The sequence below is a fragment of the Oncorhynchus keta genome, chromosome 24, assembly GCF_023373465.1.
Source record: "Oncorhynchus keta strain PuntledgeMale-10-30-2019 chromosome 24, Oket_V2, whole genome shotgun sequence".
Classification (NCBI taxonomy): Eukaryota; Metazoa; Chordata; class Actinopteri; order Salmoniformes; family Salmonidae; genus Oncorhynchus; species Oncorhynchus keta.
The window spans coordinates 16,873,239-16,893,319 of NC_068444.1; the positions used below are offsets into that span (position 1 = coordinate 16,873,239).

At 44.2% G+C, this 20,081-nt stretch overlaps 2 protein-coding genes across 4 annotated transcripts; both read right to left on the reverse strand.

Annotated features, from left to right (window-relative positions):
- Window positions 1-136: 136 nt before the first annotated feature.
- On the reverse strand, window positions 137-19,140 carry rab23 (RAB23, member RAS oncogene family). 3 transcript variants are annotated; one of them, XM_052477894.1, is made up of 8 exons: window positions 16,108-16,466; window positions 15,680-15,714; window positions 11,238-11,587; window positions 8,610-8,695; window positions 7,687-7,843; window positions 7,442-7,524; window positions 7,247-7,339; window positions 137-5,487 (listed from the first exon to the last, which is right to left on the reverse strand). In XM_052477894.1, the coding sequence occupies exons 3-8, from the start codon at window positions 11,390-11,392 to the stop codon at window positions 5,354-5,356; spliced, it is 708 nt and encodes a 235-aa protein (XP_052333854.1). In that variant the 5' UTR covers window positions 11,393-11,587; window positions 15,680-15,714; window positions 16,108-16,466; the 3' UTR covers window positions 137-5,353. The 3 variants fall into 3 exon arrangements, with proteins under 3 accessions (XP_052333854.1, XP_052333853.1, XP_035656921.1); XM_052477893.1 differs by having other exon boundaries at window positions 15,680-15,760; XM_035801028.2 differs by lacking the exons at window positions 15,680-15,714; window positions 16,108-16,466 and adding an exon at window positions 19,047-19,140.
- LOC127911394 (spidroin-2-like) lies at window positions 12,504-15,685 on the reverse strand. Its single transcript, XM_052477884.1, has 3 exons — window positions 15,680-15,685; window positions 13,484-14,083; window positions 12,504-13,373 (listed from the first exon to the last, which is right to left on the reverse strand). Exons 1-3 carry the CDS (start codon window positions 15,683-15,685, stop codon window positions 12,504-12,506), a joined length of 1,476 nt encoding a protein of 491 aa, XP_052333844.1.
- Window positions 19,141-20,081: the final 941 nt, after the last annotated feature.

A 20,081-nucleotide genomic window follows, 5' to 3' on the forward strand; every position in this document is an offset into this window, starting at 1 on the left:
CCTTTATAAAGAATGACATACGGTTATAGATGCTTTGTAACACTTACCTTAATCAGCTGAATGTCATTGAAAGCGAGAAAGTACATTTTTATGTGAATCTATCAGCTTTGAATAAAGTGGAAATTACAATGAAGAAAACAATGAAAATAGATATTTTATTTATGCTATAGATCACCATCATCAAAACAGATTGTCAACAAAGGAGCAGGTGCAAGAATGTGTGGTACACCTTGAGACACTTTATAACTGTTAAATCAAAGTAATGCAAATTAACAAACTAGGTGAGATATACACCTACTATTAAGTGTTACATTTTGTCAAAATTTTGTGACACAAAGTCTGTAGCCTGGACCCAGGTATGTATGTGCCCTTGTCTACTCCATACTGACAAACAATGTTTAGCATGACAATTCCAGGAGTTGCAGGTTGACGTTTAGGGTTATGACGAGCTTCAATGCCATACAAACACTCCTTCCATGGCCAACTGCTCGTAAACGCTAGTAAAACCAAATGCATGCTTTTCAACCGTTCGCTGCCCGTACCCGCCCACCCGACTAGCATCACCACCCTGGAAGTTCCAACCTAGAATATGCGGCCAACTATAAATACCTAAGTGTCTAGCTAGACTGTAAACTCTCCTTCCAGACTTATAAACATCTCCAATCCAAAAATCAAATCTAGAATTGGCTTTCTATTTTGCAACAAAGCCTCCTTCACTCACACCTCCAAACTTACCCTAGTAAAACTGACTATCCTACCGATCCTCGACTTCTACAAAATAGCTTCCAACACTCTACTCAGCAAACTGGATGCAGTCTATCACAGTGCCATCCATTTTGTTACCAAATCACCTTATGCCACCCACCTCTGCGACCTGTGTGCTCTAGTCGGCTGGCCCTCTCTACATATTAGTCACCAGACCCACTGGCTCCAGGTCATCTATAAGTCCATGCTAGGTAAATCTCCGCCTGATCTCAGTTCACTGGTCACGATAACACCCACCCGTAGCGTTCCAGCAGGTATATCTCACTGATCATCCCCAAAACCAACACCTCATTTGGCCGCCTTTCCTTCCAGTTCTCTGCTGCCAGTGACTGGAACGAATTGCAAAAAAAAAAAAAAAACCCACTGAAGTTAGAGACTTTTATTTCCCTCACCAACTATCTGAGCAGTTAACCGATCGCTGCAGCTGTACATAGTCCATCTGTAAATAGCCCACCCAATCTACCTACCTCATCCCCATACTGGTTTTGTTTTATTTACTTTTCTGCTCTTTTGCACACCAGTATCTCTACTTGCACATCATCTGCTCATTTATCACTCCAGTGTTAATCTGCTATATTGTAATTATTCGCTCCTATGGTCTATTTATTGCCTACCTCCTCATGCCTTTTGCACACACTGTATATAGACTTTATTTTTTCTACTGTGTCATTGACTTGTTTATTGTTTACTCCATGTGTAACTCTGTGCTGTTGTCTTGTGTCACACTGCTTTGCTTTATCTTGGCGAGGTTGCAGTTGCAAATGGTTAAATAAAGGTGAAATATATATATTAAATGAATCTTGCCCTGGTTGTAATTTAAGATTAGGGTTAGCAGTGTGGTTGTTTAACATCAGATTTTATGACTGCTAGCTAGTGACCACAGCATAGCTGCCTCCAGGTCAAGATTCATGACAATAAATGCCAACTCGCTAAGGAGTTTACAAGAAAGCAGAAACAGACTGGCACATCTGGGTACAAACATTAAAGTTGGTGGAAGCAGTATGCCATATTTCAAAAAGTCATCTGCTGAATGTAATAACGTTGTAACAATAGAATGGATTACAGTGATTCTCACATCATCTGAGTGAAAGAGCACTTGGCCATAGATTTTCTAAGAATGGTAACTGACTGAATTATAAATATGTTCATTGGTCATTATAAAACATTGTATTTTCAGAAGACAAACAAACCATAACACATGTTTACAAACAGCAACTGTTATAAAGGGACGGAGTGTGATTTACAATATTCACTGAGCAGGCATCTTTAAAACAAAATAGTTATGTTTAAGAATGAGGATGTAAACATACATGGACAAAGCATTGTGGCATTGGACCGTGGTTCCACATTCCTTCAAATGAAAAAAAAAAAAAAAAAAAAAACTAACATAAGGCAAGCATGCATCATTTACTGAAGACAGTACTTTTTTTTGTTTTTTTAAATACAGTGGAATGTACTTAGAAACACGGGGGCCATTTTGATTTGTGAAGTGTTAATGGTTAACTAAAAGTTATGAATAGGACGTTATAGAGACAATGAGAATTTCCTGTTCGTCTTACAGTGAAATGAGAGCAAAAATATGTCTTGCCTCAGAAAAAGTCAACATCGGTTAGAGTGGTAACAGAACATTATCCAAGCATGACGACTAGGCTCGAAAATTAAGCCATTACAAAGCACTCCTCAGAGCATGATAGTAGTTCTGTTCATAACGTAAGAACACTCAATCAAGACACCATTAATTGAGATCTGTTTTCACTTAAAAATAAAAATTGGATATTTTAGTAAACAAGTGTTTATTTCTCCCGAAATTAACGTAACAAATATAAAATGTAACAAATATAAATTGACTCAAATATGAGCACATTAAAGATGTTACCATTGATTGTACCACAGTAGAAACACAAAGCACATATTTAAATGCAGCAATGTAACATGTAAACAATTTCAATTGCTAGTACCCTATGAAAGTTAGACCAAACAGTTGGCCAGTTACAATGACCAGTACAAACACCTGTGCATGAATTGTGTGCGCTAACCAGATAGAGGGATATTATTGATTTGTATGTTCTGTGTAGCAAAATCCTCTTCACCGGCTCATCCATCCTATAAGTCTACAACATTGTATAAGTTTGTCACAAGTAGAGGGCCTATTGTGCAAATCTCAAATAGTATTTGGTCGTATAACAGCAAACTCTTCTAGTCGACTGTAATTCAATATTCTCAACTGAAAAATGCCTCCAATTTTTCTTTAAAATATGCTAATTTCTTACAATGAAATAAGCATTTGAAACTATTTGGCACTATGTTAACGAAGGTGTTAAGCAGCTCATTGTTAAGATTCATATAAAAATACATTTCAGAAAAGAATGAACATATGTCTGAATCTCGTAGGTTTCGATTGTTGGCTGGTGTTAAGGTGCAAGCATCAAACGCACATTAGTTGAAGACCCTCAAAAAGCAGGTGGAGTGGCAGGTAGCCTAGTGGTTAAGAGTGTTGGGCCAGTAACTGAAAGGTTGCTGGTTTGAATCCCCGAGACGACTAGGTAAAATAAACTGTCGATGTGCCCTTGAGCAAGGCACTTAACCCTAATTGCTCCTGTAAGTCGCTCTGAATAAGAGCATCTGCTAAATGACTAAAATGTAAAAACAGCTTACCGCCCATGCAATGGCCATTAGCCAAAATTAGTATGAATGAAGCCATTTTAAATAGTCAGAGTGCTTTGAAATTAGTTTGCCTTAATGCTTTTTAATTATTCACATACCGGCATTTAGCTTGTTCAAGTAGGCTATCCATCCCCATTTTCAAAGAACACCCCTCGTCTGATTACCAAAGCCACATTCCTCCGAACTATTCAGTCCTTCTATAATGACATAACGGTAGATTGTTGCAGGCTGATTCTCAAAACATAGGCAACGATACAAATGTCAGGAGCCTAGTATTTTGTATAGTCATCAGAATGTTGTGTGTAAAGACATTTAGACCACGTGTACACAATGCCATGGAACGAGAAGCCGTGTAAGATAAAGCTTCTGACCCGATCCTATTTAGAAACATTGTTTTTGGTTTAACACATAAAATAGCGTAAACACACAACTTGAAGCCACCACATATTTAGTCATGGGGCACGTTCTGATTGGCCGGTGAGGGGCCAAACCTCAACACACCAACAACATGTTTGTTCATCAAAACCCAGCTTTCACACCACAGCCAGCTACTGCGCCAATAATTCTGGTAGTGAAAATAACAAGAACATGACATCCCGAACCCATAACGCCACTGCCAGCATTAAAACGTACCATTGTGTTAGCCTTGTTAAAATAGAGCCCTTAGTCTTTATTCATGATATACACAGAGTGTACAAAACATTTTTATGACAGACTGACCAGGTGAAAGCTATGATCCTTTATTGATGCCACTTGTTAAATCCACTTCAAATCAGTGTAGATGAAGGGGAGGAGACAGGAGGATTTTTAAAGCCTTGAGACATGGATTGTGTATGTGTGCCATCCAGAAGGTGAATGGGCAAGACACAAAAATATTTAAGTGCCTTTGATAGGGCACCGGTTTGAGTGTGTCAAGAACTGCAATGCTGCTATGTTTTTCATGCTCAACAGTTTCCTGTGTTTAATCAAGAATGGTCCAACATCCAAAGGACATTCAGGCAACTTGACACAACTGTGGGAAACACTGGAGTCAACATGGGCCAGAATCCCTGTGGAATGCTCTGGACACCTTGTATAGTACATGCCCCGACAACTTAACCACTTTCTGAGGGCAAAAGGGGGAGAAACTTAATATTAGGAAGGTGTTCCTAATGTTTTGTACACTCAGCATATTGAACCATATTCCATTAATATTTTAGAACAAATATGGTAGAAAGTAATCTGTATATTTCTTACAATACAAACAGATTCAAGTGCACAAATGGCAATCTATAAAAAATAACAATATGAACATACAAATACACCTTGTTAGTGAACTAGAATGTAACCCTTCCCTGCACCATGTTGAAGGGTGTAAATGGGAGAACCCTGTCATGCCCAACTACTATTTCTCAAAAGATCTGCTTCAAGCATTACATTCATGCTACAACATAGTCTGTGTTGGATTGTAGTACCCATTACAGCCAACAGGACGACTATTGTTACTGTCGCTTTATATTTCATACATCTATCCATGAGAAACAAAGGCTGCACTTGATCTGTAAAGATGCTCAAAGGCATGGTATTCACAATACTCAGGTGCATATTAGATTTACAGATGTCGGATCTTCATTTGACCAATATTGTCAGAGCAAAAATAATCCTGCAGCAACAGGATTTGAACGTTTAGTGTTGCTTGTTCTGTGGTTTAGACTATTTGCTGGCCAAAATTAGGCTACATGAAGTGCAATACTGTTAATATGTTATACGTGCAGATTTCTTGTGAATTTATGTCCATCATGAAGGTCATTTGCAGGGAAATTCTCAGCAACAAAAGAGGGGTCAAACTAAGACCTACACCTAGGTTATGCTCAAATATAAATGTATAGACTCTTACACTCACACGGCAGTGAAATCGTATATTATTGTAGGGAATGCATTGATTCTAAAGAAGGCTGCAGCTACCAAAGGGGTTTTTGCTTTTCTTTGTCCTCTGTTTGTTGGGTCGCAAGCTGATGACTTCTCGGCCGTTGCTGGAGTTCTGACTAGATAAGTTACTACTTGTGGTGTTGAAAACTCCTGTTAGGGTAGAGACGTTAAGACGTGTTACAACGTTCATGACTCAATGCTGATACAAAAGAAAGTTATCAGAGCACTCTTATGAAATCCCTTGGACTTCTATGCACGCGTCCTGAAATCTAAGAAAATGAGAATTATAATGAATACCGCTTTGATGTCATTCAAGCAAACCACACACCCGTGAGTCCAAATATGCACTTTACATGTCTATATAAAACACATCGTCTTTACTGATGCAGAAACATTTAGGCCTTCATGTTGAAGCCAACTACAACAATTTGGACAGCAAACACGCCAAACATATTTAGCAAAACTGGATGCATTCTAATTTTGCTATTATTCGTTACTGTATGCTATTTAATGCATGGTGTCAATCCACAACGGACTAGGATGGGAATATTCTGTGCCTTCCAGCCGAATTGGAGTTGATAACGCAAAGACAGTCAATAGCCTACACAACTTGGTGCACTATTAAGCCATGTAGAACGCCGATTGGCCAGTGAGTGGTCAAGCCCGCGTCACACCATGTAGAACGCCGATTGGCCAGTGAGTGGTCAAGCCCGCGTCACACCATGTAGAACGCCGATTGGCCAGTGAGTGGTCAAGCCCGCGTCACACCATGTAGAACGCCGATTGGCCAGTGAGTGGTCAAGCCCGCGTCACACCATGTAGAACGCCGATTGGCCAGTGAGTGGTCAAGCCCGCGTCACACCATGTAGAACGCCGATTGGCCAGTGAGTGGTCAAGCCCGCGTCACACCATGTAGAACGCCGATTGGCCAGTGAGTGGTCAAGCCCGCGTCACACCATGTAGAACGCCGATTGGCCAGTGAGTGGTCAAGCCCGCGTCACACCATGTAGAACGCCGATTGGCCAGTGAGTGGTCAAGCCCGCGTCACACCATGTAGAACGCCGATTGGCCAGTGAGTGGTCAAGCCCGCGTCACACCATGTAGAACGCCGATTGGCCAGTGAATGGTCAAGCCCGCGTCACACCATGTAGAACCTTCTGTAGCTCAGTTGGTAGAGCATGGCGCTTGTAACGCCAGGGTAGTGGGTTCGATCCCCGGGACCACCCATACATAGAATGTATGCACACATGACTGTAAGTCGCTTTGGATAAAAGCGTCTGCTAAATGGCATATATTATTATTATTATTAGAACGCCGACTGGCCAGTGAGTGGTCAAGCCCGCGTCACACCATGTAGAACGCCGACTGGCCAGTGAGTGGTCAAGCCCGCGTCACACCATGTAGAACGCCGACTGGCCAGTGAGTGGTCAAGCCCGCGTCACACCATGTAGAACGCCGACTGGCCAGTGAGTGGTCAAGCCCGCGTCACACCTAGAACTTATTTATTCATCAAAACAGGGCCTTTCGCACCACCGTCAGCTATAGCGCTCATGATTCCTGCTGTGAAAATATAATAAATATCACACCCACAACTCGAAAGTGCTGCGAGAAGACTTATCATTTGCGTAAGGTTTATTAAACTAGAGCCGAGAGACAGATTTCTTACTTAAACTTTTTTAGGCCTTGTTGTATGAACCTCAAATGTTGCATGAATGTTGTTGTCATGTTACCGAATGTAATTGACAAATGAGAAATGTATAGTGAAGATAAAAATGGGGAAGATCATAAATGCAAACTATCTTTGCAGAGCTTGCAGTACAAGACAAATATCTCTGTGGCACTGTACAATCCAGTCCCAAAGGTCTGTACTTACTGGAGACGTGACTGACATGGTTATCAGGATGCTTACCAATTTTATTGCTAGTTGTATGGACTACCTCAGGCTCTTCTGCTGTTTGTCGCTTCAGTCGCTGCAGATACTTATCTGCTAGGTATTTAAAAACTGAAAAGAATAATTTATTTTTTATTTTGTTATCATTCCCATTACATTCTTCCTAACATAAGTTCTTTAAATGGTCATTTATACATGTTTTCATTGACTCACCTTCATTGACATTGAGGTCCTCCTTTACGGAGGTTCGGTAAAACCTTAACTTGAGCTTCTTGGCCAGACCTTCTGCCTCCTCACTACAGTACCAGAAGAAAAAGAGCCAGGGTTACTGATCAATTCTGCCATGCTTCATCATGTCTAATGTTTGTTATCCTAGCCATGCATCTAGAAATTATTATTCATCAATATATCATAACAGACCATGTTCAAGGAGGAAAATTAGTCTATAGAAGTGGTACTTTTTGATCACTGTATCATCCAGAAGGTCAATCTTGTTCTGCACCAGGACAGTGGGGATGTCTCCCACCTCTATCTCCACCTTCTCCCACCAGCTGCCGATGGCCTCAAACGATTCCCTGTCGGTGGTGGAGAAGACCAGTACACACGCCTGGGCACCTAGAACACATAAAGCGTGGCTCAGTAATGTATAGAGCCATGTCATTGTGGAATGCTCTGCCACCAGAGGTTACTCAGACAAAAAAATGTGAGTTTAGCCTTTTTTTTTAATACTGATTACAAAAAACATATTTTATCACAGCGCCTCTTCTCTTCTAAAGCTCTAAATTAACTGTACCGTATATAATTATAGGAAGTGTGTAAATATTTTTGATGTCTTGACAAGAACATAAGATAATATTAAATACAAATAAAATAAGAATGATCTATTGTCAACAACTGTTCTGTACTCTGTCATTTAGGCCATTTTATGTTTTGTGTGGACCCCAGAAAGAGTAGCTGCTGCATGTGGAACTGCTAATGGGTATCAAATAAACCTAAACATACAGGCCAGCTGTCACCACAATGCTAAGAAATGCTGGATCCTCACAGCCCTCAGTTATTTTGGTGTACATAAGCTTTCAAATCAAAACTGATTTTGTAATGTGTTTTTAAAAAACATTTGTATTGTTCAAATTCCATAACACCCCAGTTTGTATTTCATGTGTTAGGAGAGGGTGTAGCTGCCTGGGCCATACAATAACAGAAATACAATATGGACATAATGCTAGTTGAATTGTTCCCTGTGAGGTCATCTTGGTGTAGTTCCACAGCTGAATCCATACTGAAAAATAATAATAAATAAAGTTGAAAAGTGAGAAGCTGTCTTTTCTGGCAGACCCAGTGGAGGACGATCATGTCCTTCCCAGGGAGGGAGGAGTCTTACCGCGGTAGTAGGCCTTGGTGATGGCGTCAAACTCTTCCTGCCCTGCCGTGTCCCACAACATCAATCTCACATCTTCATCATTCACTCTGGGGGAAAAAAAGACAAATTCAATACTTGGTATTGTGAGTTTCTCAATGTATAGACAGAGCAGTATCAAATGTATACAATTCTACTTGGCTATCATATCAAACTATTCACTCAACAGTTCTGCGCTATACGTTACAGGAGCGATAGTCTTTTGAGAGTGAAATATCCTCCACACCTTTACTGTTTTATAAAAATAATGCTTCAAGCATTCAGTGATCGCACCTTCATCTGACAATACTGCCTGTTTTATTCAATGCAGTTAGAGTTACAATGTTTTCAGTGTTTCTCTGGTATTTCCTGAGAGTATCCACGCTTCCTCGTACATTTTGGCACTCGAGGTTGCCTAGTGGTTAAAGCGTTGGGCCAGTAACCGAAATGTTGCAGGACAGAACCGGAGCTGACAAGGTAAAAATCTGTCGTTCTGCCCCTGAACAAGGCAGTTAACCCACTGTTCCCCAGTAGGCCATCATTGTAAATAAGAATTTGTTCTTAACTGACTTGCCCAGTTAAATAAAAGGTTAAATAAAAAATAAAAAAATGTTTTTTATGTGACCGAAGCCATTGTCACACCATATTAATAAAAAACTATCTGAATGAAATACCTGACACTTTACATTGGAGTTATGAGTTGGATTCACATCTGTTAAGCATAAAAACAAGGAAAAGAGTGGAGAAAGGAAAGTTTGTGGTTTTGGGAAGCAGTTTTTTTAACCTTAGGTCAAAACCTTAAGGACTCTCTTGGGCCAGAATGCAGTTAACTAACAGTTTGAGTTGACAGATGCCAGGGATCTCATAAAATAACATGTTAAGAGAATAAATAGATTATCTGTGCAGCCAAAAAGCATTTATTTTGATTTCAGTGGTCACTTAGGACACAGTACGGTCCCTGAGATCTCTGGGTATTGCTCCTATTGAATGTACCTCGTCAGATTGTACTGCATATCTGTAAGAGTATTGTGTATTTTTATGCATCTTAATATACATACTGTATGTATATTCCGGATGTGCATGGTTATTTGAATATCTTAAGAGATGTTAGCATTTTAACACTTGTGTGATTATTCATTTTAGCGAGAAACAAAAAGTATAGGTCTACTTTAACACTGAAAAGGCTTTTTCTAAATTCAATTAAAATATCCATGTGACATTGTTAGATACAAGGCCATTTCAAATGGTTCATTTAATAAAACAAACTTGTCCATGTGGTTCTAATGCCGTGCGCCCAATAAGAGAAACAGTAGCCGACCGGTAGCCTTCACGTGTGTAGCTTGTTGTTTTTGTTGGGAACCGAGTGGCACAGCGGTGTAAGGCACTGCCTCACAGTGTTAGAGGCGTCACTACAGACCCGTATTCGATCCAGGGCTGTGTCACAACCAGCCGTAATCGGGAGTCCCATAGGGCGGCGCACAATTGGCCCAGCGCCGTCAGGGTTAGGGGAGGGTTTGGCTGTCATTGTAAATAAGAATTTGATCTTAACTGACTTGCCTAGTTAAAAAGGTTAAATGAAAAATAAAATGTTGGCCAATCAAAACAGCAAAGAGGCCCAATGTGTAGCAGGTGTAGTGAGACTTCACTAATGCAGCACAAGATGGAATAAAGTTACAGAATTAGAAGTTAGTTAAATTAGAAGGAGTAGGCTACAATGAGCAACCAACAGGTAGGCTGTTTTATCTGAATAGGGTTAGGAAGAAAGTGCAGAATGTAGCCTTCATTAGCCTAGCTAGCTTCTCTAGGCCAGGGGTTCCAAACATAGCATAGCAGGAGTTTTACTATGACTTGGGCAGTGCATGGGGTCCGTGGCAATACTGCAGGCCACTGCACAAGTTTAAAAAACTTGCATGCAATTTTATATCTCACTTGAGTTGTGTACTGATTAATTTGCCATCACAAAAAGGAGTCTCTAGCCCTAAAACGTTTGAGAACCACTGCTCTATGCTACTCCAGTCAAGACAGGAACTGTTATATGGGATGATAAATTACATTCTGTCCACTACAAGTTAGCTCATCTTGGCTGTAGATGAGTTACCTTGGCTAGTGGCTACTGCATCTCTCTATCCCTTGGGGCGTCAGGTAGCCTGGTGGGTAGGAGCATTGGGTCAGTAACTGAAAGCTTGCTGGATCGAATCCCTGACAAGGTAAAAATGGGTCTTTCTGCCCGACAAGGCAGTTAACCCACTGTTACCTGGGCGCTGATGATGTGGATGTTGATTAAGGCAGCCACCCGCACGCACCTCTCTGATTGAGGGGTTAAATGCGATAGATACATTTCAGTTGAATGTCTTCAGTTGACAAGGTATCCCCTTTTCCCCTCCGTCTGCTCGCTCCCATCTCACACACGGTTCCCTCCGCAGCTGCAGCAATAGAGAGCCAGCCTCTCCCGCGCGCAGCAGTACTCAGGTTCAAATGTAAGTTTCAAAACCCACATGAATTTTTGTCAGATATTTGAAATACATGATACTATTCAAATAGTAGACATATTTCAAACAACCATTCCTAATGTAAAATATGCATAGACACACTAACAATGGAAAATGTCCTTACAGTAGCTGTCTCTCCAGGAAGTCCACACCGATGGTCTTCTTGTAGTCCTTGGTGAAGATGCCCTTGCAGTAGCGCTGGATCATGCTGGACTTCCCCACCGCACCGTTGCCCACCACCACCACCTTGATGGCCACTTCCATGTCCTCCTCCAACATGGCTACGTGTTGCTGGGCTTTCCTCACACTTCCAGGCAGTCTGGTGTTGCTGGGCTTTCCTCACACTTCCAGGCAGTCTGGTGTTGCTGGGCTTTCCTCACACTTCCAGGCAGTCTGGTGTTGCTGGGCTTTCCTCACACTTCCAGGCAGTCTGGTGTTGCTTTCGGAGGGCTGTCACTGGATCACTTAAAACACCTTAAACAGAAAACCCAGACATATGGCAGCAGATCCACAAGGTCTGCCATGAGAGGTGACTGTATAGTTCCCCTAAGGAAAAGCACCTTTAGTAAATCTGCATTCTCTGTGAGAGCTTCCCATGTCTGGAATACACTGCCATCAGACACAGATAACTGCACCACATATCACACTTTCACAAAATGCTTGAAGACATGGCTAAAGGTCAATCAGATTTGTGAACATGGTCCCTAGCTGTGTGTTGCCGCTTTCCATGTTGTCTGTAGCTTGTGAGGTGTGGAAACACTTTGTTGCTTTTATGAATTTTGTCTTGCTGCTTTTTGTTCTATGTTGCTATGTCTATGGTGCTATTGTCTATATTGTAATTGTTTTTAATAACCTGCCCAGGGACTGCGGTTGAAAATTAGCCGGCTGGCTAAAACCGGCACTTTTACTGAAACGTTGATTAATGTGCACTGTCCCTGTAAAAATAAAATAAACTAAACTAAACTAAAAAACTAAACCTCCTGATAGAGACAACACAAACTGATGTTTTACACATTGATGAACACGACTTAAGGTCTGAATATTGTTATTTTCCTCTGCACAAAACCCTTGTCGTTCTGCTGTTCAAACAGCGAAGTCACCAACTGACGAGCCCAGCCCACATAAAAACATCCCTCTGTTTGTTCAGCAATATAATGTCTTATGTTACGATGCGGAGAACACTTTTTACCTCACTGCTCATCAGTCTACCCATAAAACCCTCACTAGCTGGCCCTCTGTTTTACAGCAGAGTGTAAACATTAGCCAGTGCATCCTGGCTGCAGCCATCTGAGGTAATGTCAGCTGATGGTTTCCTCGTTCTTACATGCTACAGTCAGCTACACTTAGCTCAGTTACTGCCTCCGTAGGTCTGCTCCCACACACTTTTCCATTAGGTAGCAGTCTGGGCCTGCCTGCCTGGGTCTGGCCAGAAGAGGGTGTAGCTGACGTGGCAGGCATTTAAGAGAGGAGAGGAAGCTGCCTGGCCCTGGCCGGGAGAGGGCGCCGACGCCAGGCCCTGGCCGGGAGAGGGCGCCGACGCCTGGCCCTGGCCGGGAGAGGGCGCCGACGCCTGGCCCTGGCCGGGAGAGGGCGCCGACGCCTGGCCCTGGCCGGGAGAGGGCGCCGACGCCTGGCCCTGGCCGGGAGAGGGCGCCGACGCCTGGCCCTGGCCGGGAGAGAGGGCGCCGACGCCTGGCCTGGGAGAGAGGGCGCCGACGCCTGGCCCTGGCCGGGAGAGGGCGCCGACGCCTGGCCCTGGCCGGGAGAGAGGGCGCCGATGCCTGGCCCTGGCCGGGAGAGGGCGCAGACGCCTGGCCCTGGCCGGGAGAGGGCGCAGACGCCTGGCCCTGGCCGGGAGAGGGCGCGACGCCTGGCCCTGGCCGGGAGAGGGCGCAGATGCCCTGGCCGGGAGAGGGCGCAGACGCCTGGCCTGGCCGGGAGAGAGGGCGCAGACGCCTGGCCTGGCCGGGGAGAGGGCGCAGACGCCTGGCCTGGCCGGGAGAGGGCGCAGATGCCTGGCCCTGGCCGGGAGAGGGCGCAGATGCCTGGCCCTGGCCGGGAGAGGGCGCGACGCCTGGCCCTGGCCGGGAGAGGGCGTCGACGCCTGGCCCTGGCCGGGAGAGGGCGTCGACGCCTGGCCCTGGCCGGGAGAGGGCGTCGACGCCTGGCCCTGGCCGGGAGAGGGCGTCGACGCCTGGCCCTGGCCGGGAGAGGGCGTCGACGCCTGGCCCTGGCCGGGAGAGGGCGTCGACGCCTGGCCCTGGCCGGGAGAGGGTGTAGATGCCTGGCCGGGAGAGAGTGTCGATGCCTGGCCGGGAGAGAGGGTGTCGATGCCCGGCCGGGAGAGAGGGTGTAGATGCCCGGCCCTGCCTGGGAGAAGGTGTAGATGCCCGGCCCTGCCTGGGAGAGGGTGTAGATGCCCGGCCCTCGCTGGGAGAGGGTGTAGATGCCCGGCCCTCGCTGGGAGAGGGTGTAGATGCCCGGCCCTCGCTGGGAGAGGGTGTAGATGCCCGGCCCTCGCTGGGAGAGGGTGTAGATGCCCGGCCCTCGCTGGGAGAGGGTGTAGATGCCCGGCCCTCGCTGGGAGAGGGTGTAGATGCCCGGCCCTCGCTGGGAGAGGGTGTAGATGCCCGGCCCTCGCTGGGAGAGGGTGTAGATGCCCGGCCCTCGCTGGGAGAGGGTGTAGATGCCCGGCCCTCGCTGGGAGAGGGTGTAGATGCCCGGCCCTCGCTGGGAGAGGGTGTAGATGCCCGGCCCTCGCTGGGAGAGGGTGTAGATGCCCGGCCCTCGCTGGGAGAGGGTGTAGATGCCCGGCCCTCGCTGGGAGAGGGTGTAGATGCCCGGCCCTCGCTGGGAGAGGGTGTAGATGCCCGGCCCTCGCTGGGAGAGGGTGTAGATGCCCGGCCCTCGCTGGGAGAGGGTGTAGATGCCCGGCCCTCGCTGGGAGAGGGTGTAGATGCCCGGCCCTCGCTAGGAGAGGGTGTAGATTCCCGGCCCTCGCTAGGAGAGGGTGTAGATTCCTGGCCCTCGCTAGGAGAGGGTGTAGATTCCTGGCCCTCGCTAGGAGTGGCAGTAACTGGTTAGGAGAGGGTGTAGCTGACGTGGCAGGGATTCAGTCATGTTCCAGATGACTATGTTTTATGGGAACTGACATCAAATATCCCAGATACTTTGGATATGAGAAGGGAAACATCCACACTATGACACCCATGACAGATTCAGCCTAAACCTCTTGCCTGGTAATGTGACTGATAATATCACGTTGGCCTAAAAGTATCAGCTTGGTAGCAAAAGAACACTAAAGACTAGCGCTATGGGCCTATCGCTAACGTAGCTACGAAAACAGAACATTGACAATGTTAAAAGCTCTGGTTTGACTTAACAGACTATGCAAGGAAAGTGTTGTGGATCCGTCTAGGGTTCCACTGACTGCAAACAAAGATAAGGTATGCCTTTTCCTGAGTTTAAACGCTCATAGAGATGTTTGTTATCCAACATCATCTGGTCCTATTCGTAAAGTGGATGATCCAAGCTTCACTGTAAACAGGCTGGCTTCGCAACCACAACGAAAGTTACCTTGATGCCTGCTAACCAAACCATGTCCCATTATCCAGACTGTCAGCAAATTGCCAAGTTGTCAACACACAACCCAACAACACAGACTAACCGAACATCATGGAAGATTCTAGGTAGACGAGGCTACTAGGCGACTGGACAGACCACAGATTGAGTTACAAAGTAGAGCCTCTCCCACAACGTCTCACCAAAGGTAACTGAATACAGAGCCGGCTGTATGCAAGGACACACCATCTTCATGTACCATTCACTCGGATTTGACACAGGCTGTTGAAATGGCACGCACTTACAGGAATGTAGCCCAAACTGCAGCTGACACAGCAAAGCTTGGCAGAACTGGATGTTCCACTGTATAAAAACATATTTCCATGGCTACATTGACTCTTCAAATACAATCTGCATCAACAAATTTAGCTTAAAATAAGACATTTGTCTTAGAGGAACGTGCTGTTATGTCTAGGCTGCATAGTTAGATTATCAGGCTAGTCACTTTGAAGGAACAAACGGGTAAGCAGGCATACACAACCACAGTGCTTGTGTAAACACTCCACTAGATCACAACATGACTTCAAACATCAATATACCTATTATTAACGTCTTCATTAAAAACGGCTAGGTACTACGGCTTACTTTAAATCAGTAAATTGGAAGACAGTTAATTGACAAATTGCCAGAACATGAACAGCGTCTGCTGATTTACAATTTTAAAAATGGCACTACTTGACATCAGCGAATTCTTCATGCAGTAAGCTGAGGTCACATAGAAAATGTGCCTTTCCAAATAGTGTTTGAAAAAGTGTTTTTAAATCCACGAAATAAGATAGATTCATGCAAGTGAATTATAAACTAGCTAGCTAATCATGTTATTTGTTCAGAAGCTGTCCAACGCTTGATACAAAGTCTCACTCACGAGCATCACTGAAACAAATAATATAATTTACAACAATTGTATAATTTCGAGTGATACACTCGTAACATTGTTTCTCTTACCGGCATCCAGTTACATGACCGTCTTTCACTTGCAGCTGCAACAGGCAACAAACAGCACGAGACGAAAACAAAATACAATTGCTGCGCAATGAAAGAGAATAGGTCCTGTGAAATATAATCAACTGTAACGTAGTAACAACAATCAACTCGTTTCACCAATTTGTAAAGCTAACTTAGCGAGCTAGCCATGTAAGTTAACGTTAGCTAGCAAACGAACGATGGATTGTCCGGTCTCCACGTTCAGCTAATGTTAGCTAGTACGTCTCCTAGCTGGGCTTGCAAGCATTTAACTCGTTTATATCATAAATCACAACAAGAGGAGACGCATATCCACGCTTTTCATCATTGTAACAAGTCGTCTAATCATATTTCACAAAGCGACGAATAAATTGTTGTTGCCTTGCTAGCTCTATTTGCTTGGCTCTCACCCACAACTGCAGTCCGGTTGCTTTAAACGCTTTTGGTTTCTGATAGCAGATGCGCAGTTCACTGCAACTCGCTGGGTCAGTTTATGAACTACAGCTCCTGTAAAATAAATTAATCTAAACTGATCTAGAGTCTGTGTGTGGCCAGGTTGTATCGTGACCACCAGGGCCAGTGTTCGACTTTCTGCCGCCTTAAGCGAGACAAAAATCTGCCACCCCAAAAAATGTTCTAAGCTAAAAGTCGGAGGAAGAGAACATAATAAACTCAGCAACAAAATAAACGTCCCTTTTTCAGGACCCTGTCTTTCAAAGATCATTTGTAAAAATCCAAATAATTTCACAGATCTTCATTGTAAAGGGTTTAACCACTGTTTCCCATGCTTGTTCAATTATCCATAAACAATTAATGAACATGCACCTGTGGAAAGGTAACAGCTTACAGATGGTAGGCAATTAAGGTCACAGTTATGAAAACTTAGGACACTAAAGAGGCCTTTCCATTGATTCTGAAAAACACCAAAAGAAAGATGCCCAGGGTCCCTGCTCATCAGCCTGAACATGCCTTGGGCATGCTGCAAGAAGGCATGAGGACTGCAGATGTGGCCAGGGAAATACATTGCAATATCCGCACTGTGAGACGCCTAAGACAGGCTACAGGGAGACAGGACAGACCGCTGATCGTCCTCGCAGTGGCAGACCAAGTGTAACAACACCTGCACAGGATCGGTACATCCGAACATCACACCTGAGGAACAGGTACAGGATGGCAACAACAATTGCCCGAATTTTTAACACATCTAGTTAGTAGGCTAAATAATCAGTTCAATGTCAATAACATAGCCTAATATTTCCAAACTAATTACATTGATAAAATCACAAATGCCCTGGAAGTTCTGCCACTCTAGGGGAGACAAAAATAATTACATCTCAGACATCCTTATGAATCTAAGCATGGCACTTTCAAAAGTTACCTTCCACCCAGACAGAGGCTCTACTGATGCAGAAAGCTTCAACTGCTGGCTACTCGTCCATTGTATAACCCACAAACAGAGGTGCTTCCCTAAACGCTGCCTGGGTTTAAACAAACATCTTCTCTTTTCAGAAAGAGAAAAGCTGAATTAGCAAAGCAAAAACATTTTTTATCTCCTCGAATATTATAGGCTGCAGTTTAGCTTTAGATTGTCATGGAGAGGAATCAATATATCCCCATATGCATCGGATTCACGTCTTTCGTGGGCCTTTTAGACCTTGTTTCTACCATAAGACATCGCAGTGTTAAGCATTGTTATAGAACTCTTGATATAATCTGGACACGTTTTATGTATTTATTTAAAAATATAAAGCCAACAATAGATATCCTTTTTTCCCTCTTCTTTAACAATGGGTACCTGGTACCCTCACTAAATTTGAGCCCTGGTTTAAGTCAAACACACCAAGCCCTTCCCAGACACGGAGGATAATTGTGTCAAACAGGTGGGTTTAACACTTGTTTTTTTTTAAGTTTAAGAAATAAGCCCCAATTACATTTAACACCTGCATCGGAGAATTACCATGTTGCTATCACTGTGCAACCTACTACCTATAGCAGGAAAACCAGTTTCTTATTAATAATATCCCACCTGTTATCACACATGGCACGAGCCCATAATTGTTACAATTACAATACAAATAACACTTTTATATAACATATTTAACATATATTTTAATATTTCTGTAGAACTGTAAAACAGAGTAAGTTAAATTGAGCTTTGGTAACAACTGCTTTCGTAAAATAAGCTTTATGTCAATGACCCAGCCTTAACGAATTTAGTTTATTTACATATCGAATTTGGTTGTCCATGGTCCATCATCAGTTTCAACAATTTATTTACTTCGTCTCCACCTAGAGTTGCCTCTTTCCTCTAATGTGCTGCTGCATTGCAGTCAGCAATGTTTTCTCTCGGGAGCTATCCATGGCCCTGACATCAAATCATCTGTTTGCTTGGACACCAGCCTGATCTCCAGCTCCTTCCACCTCTGGAAACCATCTAGGTGGTCATGCGACTTATCATGCGAGCTGAGGAGATGGCACAGATTCTTCCAGTCCCTGGTTACATCCCTGATCAGCACAGATCTACACTCGTGTGAAAAACATTTGCAGCAAAAACAGAAGACTACATCGTTTTGCATGGAATAGACAAGCCTTGGTCTCTCCACTCTCTCTCCGTTTGCCATCCTCCTATTGTAGTGGGCCACAGAACTTGAGTTGCCCCTAAACTCTTGGGAAAGTCCCCTCCTTATCCTGATGTTGCCCAGCCTGCACTAACATATCCCATAAAGATCCATTCCTATATTTTGGCCACTCACCGGGATATTTGATGTTTTTTGAGTGGGAGTTGAATTTAGTAAGGCAGCTCCAAAATGCAGGTGTTTCAGCCTAGCTCAGTGCTTTCTGTGGTGGTGGGGCAAGTCAGCAGAAAATACAGAGCGTTGAGCCATGATTGGCTCAGTGTTCTGTCACTCTTTGGGACACTACGTCACTGCCAACTCTAAGGGTAGAGCTCGAAAATTCAAGCCCTTTGGGTGCTGCCAGAGTTACATTAGAGGTGCCCATCCAAGAAGGCTCAAAGTCATTGGCCACAGATAAAATGACATCCAATCACGTTATATCTACAGTAGCTTTGATTGTACTGATCATGTCAACATCATACTTTCAAAATCTTAGGTAGCAGTCATCATCATGAATCAAGTCAACAATCTACTGGAAAATCCTTTTAAATCCTTATCATATGAAGATAAATAATTAAGAGAAATATAGATAAAACGTATTGGTACTCATCGGCCATTGGACATAAACATTACACAACAAGTTGGAAATCGCAAATTCAACAATGAGTGTTTTGGAAAGAATCAGTGGCTAATTGCAAGCATTGCAAAGCAATCATTAGTGTCACGACTCCTACCGAAGGTGGCTCCCCTTCCTGTTCGGGTGGCGCTCGGCAGTCCTCATCACCGGTCTACTAGCTGCCACTGATCCCTTTTCCCCCTTTTCTGTTTATTAGTTGCACCTGTGTTTAGTTTAGGCTAATTGGTTGGGCTTTATTTACCAGCCAGCCCGCCCGCCTGCTGGTTGTGCGGGATTATTTTAAGTGTACACGGCTGTAGGTCATGGTTGTCCGTGTGTTTGTATTTTGCTGGACTGTTTTAAGTTCCCCGTGTTTAGGGCATTTGTTTGGGTTGGCGTCGTTTCACCGTTGTGGTGCATTAAAAGTAGCGCTACCCTGAACTCTCTGCTTCCTGCGCCTGACTTCTTCCTCCACTACACCCTGAACTCTCTGCTTCCTGCGCCTGACTTCTTCCTCCACTACACCCTGAACTCTCTGCTTCCTGCGCCTGACTTCTTCCTCCACTAAATCAAATCAAATCAAATTTATTTATATAGCCCTTCGTACATCAGCTGATATCTCAAAGTGCTGTACAGAAACCCAGCCTAAAACCCCAAACAGCAAACAATGCAGGTGTAAAAGCACGGTGGCTAGGAAAAACTCCCTAGAAAGGCCAAAACCTAGGAAGAAACCTAGAGAGGAACCGGGCTATGTGGGGTGGCCAGTCCTCTTCTGGCTGTGCCGGGTAGAGATTATAACAGAACATGACCAAGATGTTCAAATGTTCATAAATGACCAGCATGGTCGAATAATAAGGCAGAACAGTTGAAACTGGAGCAGCAGCACAGTCAGGTGGACTGGGGACAGCAAGGAGCCATCATGTCAGGTAGTCCTGGGGCACGGTCCTAGGGCTCAGGTCCTCCAGCATATGTGGGGTGGCCAGTCCTCTTCTGGCCCGGGTGGAGATTATAACAGAACGTGGCCAAGATGTTCAAATGTTCATAAATGACCAGCATGGTTGAATAATAGTAAGGCAGAACAGTTGAAACTGGAGCAGCAGCATGGCCAGGTGGACTGGGGACAGCAAGGAGTCATCATGTCAGGTAGTCACTA